The sequence below is a fragment of the Nycticebus coucang genome, chromosome 5 (genome assembly GCF_027406575.1).
Source record: "Nycticebus coucang isolate mNycCou1 chromosome 5, mNycCou1.pri, whole genome shotgun sequence".
Classification (NCBI taxonomy): Eukaryota; Metazoa; Chordata; class Mammalia; order Primates; family Lorisidae; genus Nycticebus; species Nycticebus coucang.
In genome coordinates this window covers 51,421,127-51,435,442 of record NC_069784.1, presented here as the reverse complement: position 1 = coordinate 51,435,442, position 14,316 = coordinate 51,421,127, and the positions used below count along the sequence as shown (strand labels likewise).

The window sequence follows — 14,316 nt, the reverse complement described above, 5'->3', positions numbered from 1 at the left end:
TAAGCATGGCAGTTTTCAAAAAAAAACTTAAGAAAAGCATCTGGCTCACTGGCCTTAGCTTGCCAACTTCTGGTCTGAGTGATGGTAATGAAAACAAACTCAGGAGTTAATTTTTTCAGAATCCTACAAACTTCATTTGATAATGAAACTGCTTTTGTTAAAGGACGCTGTGTTTTTGATCTCTTGCTCCTTGAGGTTCCATTCCTATTCCTGAAATAATTAGTAGCACCCTTCTCTACCTGGCATACGGGAGCAAGTAAGAGTTCTTAATTATTTCTCAAATTTTAAATAGTCAGTGATCTGATTTTTCGATTTTTAATAGCCCTTCTTTTTCTAACGTATTAGCTGAAATAGAGTTTATGGATTACTTATGAATTATGTATCTCTAACTTCCATTATAACTGGTAATTGAAAGCTGTTCATATTTGCCAATGAAAAATATATGGCTAACTTAATTATTTTTTATAGAACCATACTTGGTTTTCATATATATTTTTTTTCTCTTAAGAAGGGCTCAGAAGTATATCGCCTGCCTATGTGTTAAACTGGTAATAGGAAGTAAGAATTTTTTGTTTTGTTTTTTCGTGTTTTAAATATATATATTTTTTTCTCTTAAGAAGGGCTCAGAAGTATATTGCCTGCCTATGAGTTAAACTGGTAATAGGAAGTAAGAATTTTTTGTTTTGTTTTTTGGTGATTTAAAAAGGGAGACCTTGAGGCTGTGAAAGGGTGGATGGTATAGGCAGACTCTGAAGTTAGAAGGTGATGTAGGCAGCACCTGAACAAAAGCCATTTGACCACTTTTGGTCCTAGATGAGTTCTTTTTCTGTTGTTTTCTTAAAATCTGATTTGATTGCTAATTTTAGATCTATAACCTTAGCCGACGCCTAGCACCCTTCTGTACTCTAGGAAAGAGAGTGATCTTTAAAGAATTCTTGGGTCACAATTTATTCTAGGGATGACCTACTCCTTCTTACAGCTCCCTGGGGACAAAGAGTTTGTATCATGGCAGCAGGATTTGGAGGACTCCATAAAGCCCACACAGCAGGCCCGGCCCACTGTTATCCGCTGGTCTGAAGGAGGCAAGGAGGTCTTCATCTCTGGGTCCTTCAACAATTGGAGCACCAAGATTCCACTGATTAAGAGGTGAAGACAAGTGTCTTGGTTGAGTCTATCGGGTCTAGAAATAGAGACCTGATTTCCTTTCTCAGAAGGGAGGTACTCAGCTGCACTGCTTTTCTCTGCCTGCTAGGGACTCTCTCTACAGCCTCTTTTCTGTGACCACTTACTGTTCGTGGATTTTTTTTTTAACCTCATAGTAAGGAAAGTTTTACCACTTAGAATATCATTGTCGGGGCGGCACCTGTGGCTCAAGGAGTAGGGCGCCGGTCCCATATGCTGGAGGTGGCAGGTTCAAACCCAGCCCCGGCCAAAAACCACACACAAAAAAAAAGAATATCATTGCCATAGAGGGACTTAAAACAGTTCTGTGGATACCTTCTTTGGGTTTGTGTTACACAGGTCCTTTGTATGTTTGCAGGAAGTCTTCTGTAACTGGCTGAGTCTTGTTTCTCTGACTTCACTGAAGCAAAACACGTTATGAAGTTCTAGATAGTAATGTGATTTGTTGCTCGCAAAGCAATAGGGAATTAATTAACTGGTGGTTAGAATGGCCCTTGTCGGGTAGGGCATTTTCAGGAAAAGGTTCACCAAATAGGGAAAGAATACCTTGAGACAATTCTGTATCCTGTTGTTTTATTTATACTTGTGAGGAAACTACTCTATGAAGCAAAATAGTTGTACTAAGGTGAACCATTTGGGAGGATTAATGTCTTTATCATTCTTTTCTGAATATCGGTTAAGAATTAAAATTATTCAGAGGGGCTGGTGAATGCATGTGCAAGGCGATAAAGAAAAGAAGAATGGGTTTATAAATTATTTTTCACAGCAGGGGATGCAATGGCTTAGGAATATGGGAAGTCATTGGTATGATACTGTGGTTGCCACTTGGTTTTTACGTTCTTTCTTCTAAAAAGGATCTTGGTCTATTTGCCTTTCTATTTTCTTCTGTAGCCATAATGACTTTGTTGCCATACTGGACCTCCCTGAGGGAGAGCACCAATACAAATTCTTTGTGGATGGACAGTGGGTTCATGATCCATCAGAGGTAAGGCCTGGATCTCCAAGGGTAGATACTGATTTAGCAGTCTCATTTCAGTGTCATTGCTTCAGAACTGATGGGCAGCAGCTCCCTACTCTGGAGGATTTCTTTTTTGAGAAGACATGGGAGGGCTGAGAATGATCATGTTTAACTTGCAGTGAAGGTTGGATGAAAGAGATAGATTTGAAAAAGGGATTCAATAATTTTTTCTGTTCACTGTTTCAGCCTGTGGTTACCAGTCAGCTTGGCACAATTAACAATTTGATCCATGTCAAGAAATCTGATTTTGAGGTGTTTGATGCCTTAAAGCTAGACTCTATGGAAAGCTCTGAGACATCTTGTAGAGGTAATTTTGTAGTATTTGCTCTTTTGTGCTATGTCTTTCTTGAATGAATGTTCTTTCCTAAAAGTTTTTTTTTTTTTTTTTTTTTTTTTTTCATTTCATTTCTTTTAGGAAAGAATGAATGTTCTTTCCTAAAAGTTTTTCTTTTGTTTTTTTCATTTCTCTTCAGGAATCTTCTGAATCCTACACATACATTTCTCCTGCGAACATTTAAACCCCTTCTTTGTGGCAAAAACATCTCATTCTAAAGTATTTAATTTCAAACTTTTTAACCAGGATCTATAGTAGGACATTCGTTTTGCATTATAACCCGACACACACATACACACACCCACATACAAATATGCAAACTGTAACACAAGTCTCATGGTACAATACTTGCTTTTACTACAAGTGATATACTCTATTTTCTATTTTATCCTTTATAACCTACTAATAGACTTCAGCCTGTAGTTCAAAAGGCTATTTCTAATAATATTGCAGTTTTTCCTTTGACTTTGGTGGTATCACCCAGCAGAGGCTAGATGTGTGTAGTTTCTATTATTAACCTGCCTTAGCTTAATTTCAACAGTTTGAGAGCTCAGTTGGCAGTTTTACAGTTTTACCAGGCCCTATAAGTATGAAGAAAAAGGGGTTTAAAAAAAAAAAAACACCACAGTTCTTTTGTATGTGATTAAAATTTTGGTTTTGGTTAAAAAAAAAGATTCCCTGGGGATTTTTTCCCCTGTAGGGGAAAAGACCTGTATACTTTTATTTCTTATTATATTATTTTATACAGGGCCTTTATCTCCTCATTTACTAAAGCACATTCATCATTCATCGTTATCATTCTGTTACTTTATAGTAAGAGCTGTGACTGTCTAAAGAACTGTGCACTAGGGCTGGGCACGGTGGCTCCCACCTTAATCCCAGCACTCTGGGAGGCTGAGGTGGGTAGACTGTCTGAGCTCACAGGTTCCAGACCAGCCTGAGCCAGAGGGAGACCTCATCTATCTCTAAAAACAGCAAGGTGTTGTGGCAGGCACCTGTAGTCCCAGCTACTTGGGAGGCTCAGGCAAGAGAATTGCTTAAGCACAAGAGTTTAAGGTTGCTGTGAACTGTGAAGCCGTGGCAGTCTACCCAGGGCGACAAAGTGAGACTTTGTCTCAAAAAAAAAGAACTTTGCACTGTATTCTCTGTGCACACTTCTCTCTCTGAGTTCAGAGCCTGCCTCTGCTACTAATTAATTAGTCTTACCATTGTGGATAAGTCTCCCAATCTTTTTGATTCTGAGTTTCTTCACCATAACATGAGGGGCTTACACTCTTGGTGATTCTCAACAGAGGAGGCACAGCATCCTAAATGGAGCATATTCAAATTTCAGTGTAGAATGGTGGCTTATGCAGTTTCTAATAATTATCTGTTGAGGAAGAATTTGAAAATATTCTTATTATCTAAGCTCAGAAAATTAACCTGAACATTATTCTTGACTGGTGGGGCAGTGATTTTAAATGGGGTTAAAAATACTGAATTAAATTTTAAGGCCACTTGGGTAAATTTTTGTATTATATGATTCTAGCAAAACAACCAATAAATGATAGGCATGTAATCATAATTATATATATGGAGAGGACTAGCATACTTTTGACATTTCTCTCATTCCTCTTTTACCCAATTTCCTGATTCACTGAGGTAGGATTATAATACATTTTTTATTAGATTCCTAACAATGCAGATAATGGGTTTTAATCTGCATTCTTTTACCACCTAGCCATGTGTGTGATTGCAGGCAAATCACTTAACAAATTTACATTTTTTTTCCTGATGAACAGGAAACAAAAACCACTCTATGTACTTCCAGAGGGTATTTTGCAGATCACGTAACAAAATAACAAAGTACTTTTAAAAGTTTCAAATTCTAAACTGTTAGATATCATAATATTAGTGCTACTTTTTTCCAAGTAGCACTAATTTTTAGTGCTAAATTTTTTCCAACATGTAATTGTACATATTGCTGAGATATAGATTAATGTTTCAATACATGTATACATTGTGTAGTAGTCAAATCAGGGTAATTAGTATATCCATCACCTCAAACATTTATTGTTTCTTTGTGATGAGAACATTTCAAAATCTTCCCTTCTAGCTATTTTGAAATATACAATGTATTTTTGTTTTGTATGGTCACCCTATTGTACAATAGAACATCAGAATTTAGCTCTTATAATCAACTGGTTATTAAAATTGTTTTCACTGTAGACTATAAATACATTATTAAATTTTTTAAAAAATTAAAACATAATCATAATATAGTTATCTGCATTTTTGTGCATTTATTTCTATTCTCATCTGCATGCCTTTTCATTCTTTTGAGAAATTCACACATCATTTGTGCAATTCAATAATTTTAGATATTCAAAGAATTTTGCAACCATCACCTCTAAATTCTAGAGCATTTTTACCACCCCATAAAGAAGCCCTGTACTCATTAATAGTCACTTTCCATTCCTTCCACCCCAGCAACCACAAATCTAATTTCTGTCATTATTTTTGCCCATTCTGGACATTTCATATAAACGGAATCATGGAATATGTGGTCTTATGTGTCTGGTTTCTTTCACTTAACATAGTATTTTTAGAGTTTATCCATGTTGTAACGTGTCAATATTTTGTTCCTTTTTATGGCTTTGTATAGACATACTATTTTGTTTTTCAGCCCCTTTGTTGATACACGTTTGGATTGTTTCTAGCTATTATAAATAACGCTCTCAGCAACATTTGTGTTTAAGTTTTTTGTGGATATACGTTTTCATTTTATTTCATTAGTAAATACCCAGAGTATAATTACTGGATCATATGGTAGCTTCATATTTTACTTTTTGAAGACCTCCTTTTCCAAATTGGCTGTGCTATTTTCCATTCTCACCATCAATGGGAACAATATGAAGGTTCCAATTGGTCTACATCTTTGCCAACATTTGTTACTGTCTGTCTTTGATCATAGTCATCCTAGTGAACGTGAAGTGATGTCTGTTGTGGTTTGTTTTGCGTCTCCCTGATGACTGCTGTGTGCATGCTGGATTACTGCAGCCATTGTAGTGTCATTAGTCTCAGAGTTTAACCTTGTTATCTGTTTTCTTGCCTAGAAAAAAGAAGTAATCTCACATTGTTTGAAAGTTTACAAAGCATCTTCATATCCATTATCTCATTTCATTTCCTCAAAAATGTTGCAAAATAGGGCAAAGATAATTTATTTTATGAGGAAACTAACCATAGTGAAGGAATTTGTTGAGGGTCATACAGTTGATAAATGGAGCAGCTCTTCCCTGAGCCTAGATTTTTTAATCTTCATCTCTTCTTCTGCCCTTAAATCATGTTGCTGTGTTGAGGAACATCGTGGTTATGGCCAGCATGACTTGGCCTTTCCCTTTGGCGCATAATTCCTGACTTTTACCGTATTTAATACTGGCTGCCATGTATTAGTAGCTTTTTCCATGCACTCTTACTCATTCTCCAACTTGCCCTTGTATTTGTGTGAATATCTTTCAGACCTTTCCAGCTCACCTCCAGGGCCTTATGGTCAAGAAATGTATGTGTTTCGATCTGAGGAGAGATTCAAGTCCCCACCAATCCTTCCTCCTCACCTACTCCAAGTTATTCTTAACAAGGACACTAATATTTCTGTGAGTATCTTGAGAATTGCTGGGACATCTGGGGGTCTCCAAGGACAAATTGGGCCAAAATTCAGGAATCCTAGAGGTTGAGATTATTACAAAGGTGTGTTGAGATTATAAATCATACACATATCAATAGCATTACACAGTTTTTCTAGTACTGAATTGTGGCTTTTTCAGGAACTGATATCAAAATTCACAGTTGTCTCCTGGTCCTAATAAAACCAAGATCAGAGCTATGGATTGCTAGAACCAATTCCAGCACAACCTCAGGAGCACTACATGGGTCATTTAGGATGTATAAAAGAATTAAATAAGTTTTTTTACATATAACTTATATCTATCTAAAATCTACTGATTCCCACTAAGATTATTTTTGCCTCTTAACACAAGTCTTGTACTGTGGGCACAATTTTTGTTTTAGCTCTATTAAGGAAGATTAATAGTTGTTAAGGCTTAGGATTTCTGCTGTGGACTGAGAATTTTTAAATTTTTCTGTAATGGGATTGTATTATTGATACATAAGGGAATGGGTGCCTTATTAATGTGTCTGGTTTAGGGTTTCTGAACAGTCCCAAAGAGCTCTGAGAAAGAATAAGCTGTTTGGTTTGTCTGTGCATCAATTCCACTTAGTGATTTTTTTATTTTTCCTCTCTTAGTGTGACCCAGCCTTACTCCCCGAGCCCAACCACGTTATGCTGAACCATCTCTATGCATTGTCCATTAAGGTAAGTGGTGGCCCTGGCTCTTGATAGAACTCCCCAAAGAGAGGGCGCGGATAACACATGTTCTCCATTGGTTACTTACTCTGCTATTTTGTTGGTACTGAAGCTGGCAATAATGGTCAAACTACCGAAGAATCTCCCATTTTTTTAGCCACTGGGTTGTTTGTTTTTCAGTCTCTGTGTTCTGGCTAGCTGAATTGCCCTGTGATTGAATGGACTTTTTTTGCTTCCTGGTTTAATTTTGGGTGGCTAGAACTTTTATATCACCTAAGTATGAGTTCATAGCAATAGGATTCTATCTGTAGAAATAGCAGGTTTAGCTTCTAGTTCAAAGAGTATTGGAATGTGATATTAAGTCTACATTTTTGAAGGTAGAATTTTTTAAAGTTGCCTTATTCATGTATATCCAAGGGCTTGCATCTCTCCTGTGTGCTAGTTAAAGGAGAATGCGACAGATTAGCCCTGTCCCTTTCAAGTCCAGAGTCCTCATTGGTGTCTCTGCTTCTTTAGACTCTGGGTTGAAAATGTCTATTCTATTCCACCTTGTTGTGTCTTTGTGGTTTGGCTATTAGAGTAAAATTACTGTGGTTATCCCACTTAAACTGATCATCATCAGATTCAGAAGCTCTTTCCCTGGAGATTGTGAACATGTGCACCTAGGATGGGCCCCAGGAATGTTTCTAGAACTGCTCGCCTTTCTTGGATGTACAGCTAGATTAGGGAAATCACTGATTTACCTGACTTTAAAAATTATGTGATAACATAAAATTTTTTAATATATTGTTGAATTTATTTTTTATAATAACTTTGTGAAGTATTATCTTTAACCCCTGTTTTATAGATAAAGAAACTAAGGCTCAGAGAAGGTCAAATTGCCAGTAAGTACCAGAGACAGGACTGAACTTCCTGCCCTAACTCTGTGTTCTTTCCTGTGTATCATTGTGCCGGGTCTTTCCGAGTAGGCCTTTCCCTCACTTGCTCCTCGTTTCTATAAAACCTTCCTTCCATGAATTTTTTTACCTGCCTTGCTTCTGTCATGTTTAGACTTTTTAACTAGCATACTCTGGTCACAGAATGTCAGCCTGACTGGCAGTCATTGTGGGTAATGCAGTGCAGGGGAAGGCAGGAAGAGGCGTGGTTCCTGGATGGGACTTGCATGGGTTCTTTGGGATCTGGTTGTATTTTTCTCCAGTAACTGCTCATTGGCTGTCACTTAGTACTCACGGGTCTGCCATCTCCGTGGTACCTCTGTGGTCTTTAACACAGCCTGGGAAATCACACCTGTTACTTTCTTCGTACTGCTTCTGACCCAGGTGAAGGCCGTAATCACTGTGGCTCAGCTTGGCTTTGACCTATTCCTGGTTCTCTCAGATTGGGTAGGCTGTTGTGAGTTGATCCATTAGATTGAGTGTTTTCCTAAAAAGAATTTTGTAGTTTATCTTTTTCAAGGATATAGGGGGATTCCTAGGTTCTCTCTAGATCAAAGAGGACTTTTTGATTTTATCTCTAGTATTTAATGGAAATTAGACCTGCTTCAGGACTTAGAAATGGTTTTTCAGAAGGATCATTTTTTTTCTTCTCATTGTATTTAAGACTTTCTTCTAGAAATGGATACCATGATATTTTTTGTCTTTGTTAGTTTTAAGCCCAATATTAGAAGTTTAAGTAGGGAAGGGAGTGAGGTTAGAAACTAATATTTCTTTAGCACCTTTTATGTCAGACACTGTGCCAGATATTCTTATGTAATTATCAGAATCACTTTAAAAGTGGGTATTATCCTTATTATCCTTTATAATGATGAGGAAAAAAAACGATGTATTATAGGTTAGATTACAATTACCCAAGGCTGCAAGTAAAATAATGGTAAGATTAGAACTGAAGCTAATTTGACTCCAAAATCAACTTCTTTCTATTATATCAAACTATGTCTGTTAAAGGTGAGCAGCTATGGACGACTGGCGGCTAGGAAGAGCTGCCTGTTGGCTGGACTAATGAATTAGCTGCATGTTTCTTTTCTTTGCAGGACAGTGTGATGGTTCTTAGCGCAACCCATCGCTACAAGAAGAAATATGTCACCACTCTGTTGTACAAGCCCATCTGAAGGAATCCCTTCTTAGCTCCAAGGATTGAAGAAAAGCATCTCCCTTGCCTTTCTGGACTGAACCAGTCTTCTTGAGACTGGAAGGCTGATTTGCTTTGAGGCTAAAATGTGTGTTTCAGAGCCTCCGAGTAGGAAGCTCTGCTTTTGCATTTGATTGCAGATGAGAGCTTTATGAGTTCATGGAATTTATTTTAAGAAAAAAATATATATACACATAGGAGAGGAAGGTAAATGGAAGCTTCCCAGCCCCAGCTAGATATATTCTGTCTGCCTGTGGCTATTCACCAAGACCCGTTTGGAGGAGCTGCAGGAATAGATATACAGGAAGCATTTTTCCTAAAATGAAGGAACAACACAGTCTTAGGATCCTTGTTGGGCAGAGATTCTATCATTGTTCCCTTGGCTGTCAAGGGATGGACTTGTGTCAGACTGCTACCCTACTTCCAGCTGCCTCACCATGTGGGCGGCTTTTCTTGCATGGGTTCTCTGTCTTTCTCCATAGCACAATCTGTGTTTTTTTTTGTATGATACTAGATGCCCCACAAGAATGCTTTTTTCTATCATTTCACATTCTTCCTTGAATAGCCGCCTTCAGATCATATATTTGACCCTTCTCTAACATAAAACTAATTGGGTAAGTGACCCCTTTGAAAAGTTACATGGGACCTGACCCACCTAAGAGACTAGGACTGCCAGGAGATTTCTTTTTTGGCCCAGCACAGGCCAAAGCCACTTTGTTACTGCTCATTTTAACTTTTGCTAAAAAAAATATGTCTCAGCATTATTAAAAAGGCAGATGCTGAAGATCTACTTTTTTGTTTGAGTGTGGTACCGAGGCTTGGGCTATATTGATAGGCTTTCCTACTTGGCCTGGCCCTGCTTCCGTCTTTTCTCTCTCAGAGATGACAGCTCTGAAGATAACAGTGGAACCAGGGAAAACGTTCATGTCTTGCATCAGTGAAAGACTTTTATGTACCTGCATTTTTCTTTAATTAAAATAAAATGCCTTTCCATGGGTCTTCTCTAGTTTAGCCCTCAACCTTACATTATCATGGCCAACACCACGCTTGCTGTTAACACTACACACTGCTCTAGTACAAGCTCGTTTGACTCATTTGATGTACCTAAAGGGTTCCCTTAAGTTAAAAATTTATTAAGCCAAGAAGCAAGCAAGTATTCTTGGTTTATCCAACCCTGAAAATAATCATTCTTTTCCCTAAATGTTAGCAAGATAGTTTTGTTTTCCTGCCTCTACTTTTAAAAAATATTTGATGATGAAGTAGGGTCACTGATTTCAATTTTGGACTGAAAAGTAGCTATTCAATCCACTTCTGGGGTTTAGAGATAAAACATTTTTTTTCCAAGTATCTGTGGATCTTCCATTTTATAGATACCAAGTCAAACATTGAACACTGAAAGAGGCCAAACTGTTGATGATTGAGAAACTCTCTGACTGCTGAGTCCAGTCCACACGGAAAGGACACCTACAGGTCAGTTTAGCTACCTCCAGTCTTTCCCAAGCAAAGCTGGCAACTCAGTTGTCTTTGGGTATGTAGACTTCTTAGATGTCACTTATGAGGCAGTAAGGTGTGGGGTCATTGTTTTGCTGGAATGCAAATTACTAAGTGCTTGGGTGGTTAATTGATATACAAGGCCACTTTCTGCAGCAAAGGTATCTGTGGAGAACTTTTTATGGTCCCAACTACTTTTTAAATGATGTGCCATTAAAAAAGATCCCAGGCCAGATCCTATTTTAACTAAATCTCGGGATTAATTTAGTCTTTGGTTGTAGTAGAATTTGTTTTTATCCAGTACCCATAAAATAAGTGGCCATTTAAAAGAATCCAAAATCTTGGTTGTTACATGGAGAATTTTGTTGTACTTGTATTTTTGGCCAGCAGTATTAAAAGGTAATTACTTCATGTAGGTCTATAAGTAGGGTGGGGCAGGAAGAGTGATCTCTTCAGTTTCCTTCAGGTCAGAGGCTTCTGTGAATTGGGTCTGGTTCCAATGCCTATAGGTTTTGGTGCTAGTGACCTTCAAATCTGTCTAATCTGGAAATGTGCAGAGTGTGTCATTTTCCCAAGTTCTGAGGGAATCTCCCAGCCAGATGTGAAGTGGGAGCCTACCAGCTGGTATGAACAGGATGGGTAAGAGGAACAGGGTGGCGACTCACTCAGTGCTGTCCCTTTTATGTACTACTAATACACCTGATGGCTCTGAGAGTTCCTGTCTGGGTTTGTCCTTAAGACACTGTTCTGGAGGGGAAAGGAGAAGGTGGCCCAAAGTATAGTTCGTACATCCTTTTATATCACTTAGTTTATTTTAGGCAGAAGAGAGCTTGGCAGATTTTGAAAATGATTAAATGTAAAAAGATACATTTTTTAGCTTTTTATTTATTTTATTTATTTATTTACTTTTTGCCTATCAGAATTTTAGACTCAAAGTTGGCAGGATAAGAAAAGAGCTCTTCTTTACCTAACAAATACAATCAATATAACCTAATTCTTTGTGTCCTCAATGAATCCCAAACAATAAAAAAAAAAAGAAAAAGAAAAGAAAATAGCTCTTCGGGAGGGCTGACCCATAAAGAACTGCAACATGTTTGGGGGGGTTGTGGGGAAAAGAAAGAAGAACAACTGAGTTGAGGAGCGTTATGAGGAAAGTAAAGGCTTAAGCAACTCAGAACTGAAAATATCCTCTTTTTTAAAAAACACTAAACCTGGTGATGTTTTGGATCTCCTTGTACAAAACTTAGCCATATGTTCACCATCTTCCCTTTGCCTTTTCTTATTTCTATTCTATACCCTTTCTTCTGTATCTTCCTGTAACTCACTTGTCAGGTAGACTTTACCAGCATCTCAAGTCAGACAGTACCTGACACACAGACAGGTGAGTTGGCTTACTGGTGCGGAGTACTTCCACACCATGAGGATTAGCTTGCTTTAAGCTTAGAGTTGAATGGGATTTAACCACCTTGGGTAATTCCCCTGAAGGGCATACATAGCCTCAATGGCATTTTAGGCATATTTTTAAACATACACTTATATATGGTAGAGAATCCTGGAGAAGTTTCTGAGAATCCTGTAAACCCAAGCCCACTCATTTTCCTTCAGTTAGTTCTAGTCTTTTGTAGAGTTAATGGATCTGAGATAACCCTTTAAAAAGTGTCAATACTCCATGTATGCTGCTAACATGAAGTTAAGCTTAAAAAGAAGAGATGCCTCCAGACTAGGTTTATATCAATCTGGGATATAAGTGAAGGAGACATCCTAATAATAGAATTCCCTGCTTTTAACTGGGGAAATAGGGCTTTTAAATTTTTGACCTCAACTAAAAATGATATGCAATAGTCTATGTTTGTATGTGTTTGAAATACAGTCTATTCTCAGAGATTTCTACATCCTCATGACCTAGTGATTTGGGGCATGAGCCTAACAGCAGAAACACAGTTCATTTCTGTATTATTCTGATTCATCCTTAAAGCCACGTTCTTACTGTCTTCTAGCAGGGGTTGTTGGCCCCGGTTACCCATGGAATGAGGACCTGGGAGGGGTAGCAATTGGGGTCAAAATTCTGTGGATCTAAGCTTTTGTCTGTCCTCAAGTGCCAGTCACAATTGGAAATTGAAAATTGTGATTTCTGTAACAAACCCAAACTTTTGGAGTAAAAACCAAATCTTTAGAAGGAAGAAAAAATAGAAAAACTTAAGTCTGTTACTTGAACACTCCATTTCTAAGCAATGGAATCCCTCTAGGATTCTAATTTGGGCTTTGTTTTGATTTGCTTTTCTAATTGTGCTCTGAAGTGAAAAAAATTAATTTTTTCATTAGTTCCAACATTAATTGGTGTTAACTTGAATTAATTGTATGTAGCCCAGTAATTTTGCAGTGAGATCCGTGTGAAATACTAAACACTCTGTATTCTGTAGGCGTCAGGTTAAATTATACCTATGAAAGTACTGTGTTAGGTATTGGTTATCTTAGTTCTTTTCTGTTTCTCTCCACAGAACACTTACTCTATCCGGCTTGTGGTTTTAAGACAACCAAAGCTCACTGTTGTTTAGTCTGCACTGGGTCCCTTATGTGAAACTTACTTGAATTTTGGTAAATTGGAAGATGTTGGTTGGTGTTAACATGAAACTTTTTGAAGGAGTGGAGCTCTGTATCTGTCAGAAAGGGTAGATAAGACTAATTAGAAGGGAAGTGAATATGTGAGACTCTTATTTTAAATGGTGTTTTTTGTAATGTTCAGTGCTAAAGTACAGAGCTGTTTTTCAGTATTTCACAAGAAGTGGCATCCAAGCATGAATTTTAAAGCTTTTCTCCAAATGTAATTTGTCACTGGACTCTGCCATGCCTAAAAGTTACATGATGTAACACATACAGAAATGATGTGAGTTTTTCCATAAAACTGTTTAATAAAAGTATTACACAGCAATAATATTTGAGTTGTTCACTTATTATAGATTTATATTAACAAAGATCTACCTACCTTGGTAGTCTCAGGCCCTAAAGAACATAAATTGCCACACAGGCTCATTTGAGTAGAGTCATAGGTGTGGTGGGGTGGGGACACAAGTCATGTCTTTTCAGCCTCTACTTTTTCTCTTCTTTTGCTTCAGGCTACACCAACATTAACTACAGGAATACAGACAGTCAATGATTTAATTGGCGGCATTTTCTTTGTTAGCTCTACATCTAGCCGTCATCCTATGCTGGGTTAGCTGAGATCTTAAACCAATGATTTTCAACCTGGCTGTACATACATGTCACCTATGGAGATTCTATAAACATACTGATGCCTCATCTACCTCTACCCCAGTTAAACGGAAATCTCAGGTATGAGGTCCAGGCATCTACACCTTTTCAGCTGTCCAGATGGTTCTAATATACATGGAATTGAGGACCACTATCCTGGACTCTTCCTGCCTCCCTTTCTTTGTTAGGTTATATGCTTCATTATATGTAAAAACAGATTATATACTTGATTCTGACATCAAATCACTCACTTCAGATGGCCCCCTTCAAGGCCATAATTGTAATATAGTTTTTGTTTTCCTTTATTTTATAGCTATATTTATATGTATTATATAGCCATATATTTATGTGTGTGTATATATATATATATATATAGCTTTTTTCCATGCCTTTACTTACATAGCTGGCCTCTGGACTTTCTTTTCTAAAATAACCAAACTCTCCTATATTTGCTGCTTTATAGGTTCAACTGAGCTGAACTTTCTTTTCTTTTTTTGAGACAGTCTCATTGTGTTGCCATAGAGTGCTGGGGCCTCCCAGCTCACAGCAACCTCAAACTCTTGGGCTTAAGCA

At 37.6% G+C, this 14,316-nt stretch overlaps 1 protein-coding gene across 7 annotated transcripts in view; it reads left to right on the top strand.

The window, feature by feature from the left end:
- The window catches only part of PRKAB2 (protein kinase AMP-activated non-catalytic subunit beta 2), a 60,099-nt gene extending 46,671 nt beyond the window's left edge, over positions 1 to 13,428 (top strand). For 2 of the 7 annotated variants that reach the window (XM_053592612.1, XM_053592613.1), the window contains 6 exons: positions 980 to 1,146; positions 2,074 to 2,167; positions 2,387 to 2,507; positions 6,033 to 6,166; positions 6,817 to 6,885; positions 8,906 to 13,428. In XM_053592612.1, the coding sequence (XP_053448587.1) occupies positions 980 to 1,146; positions 2,074 to 2,167; positions 2,387 to 2,507; positions 6,033 to 6,166; positions 6,817 to 6,885; positions 8,906 to 8,983 (663 nt within the window). In that variant the 3' untranslated portion in view covers positions 8,984 to 13,428. Of the gene's footprint in view, positions 1 to 956; positions 1,147 to 2,073; positions 2,168 to 2,386; positions 2,508 to 6,032; positions 6,167 to 6,816; positions 6,886 to 7,697; positions 7,761 to 8,905 lie in introns of those variants that run through there. The other 5 variants (XR_008380269.1, XM_053592608.1, XM_053592607.1 and 2 more) reach the window with 5 other exon arrangements.
- Positions 13,429 to 14,316: the final 888 nt, after the last annotated feature.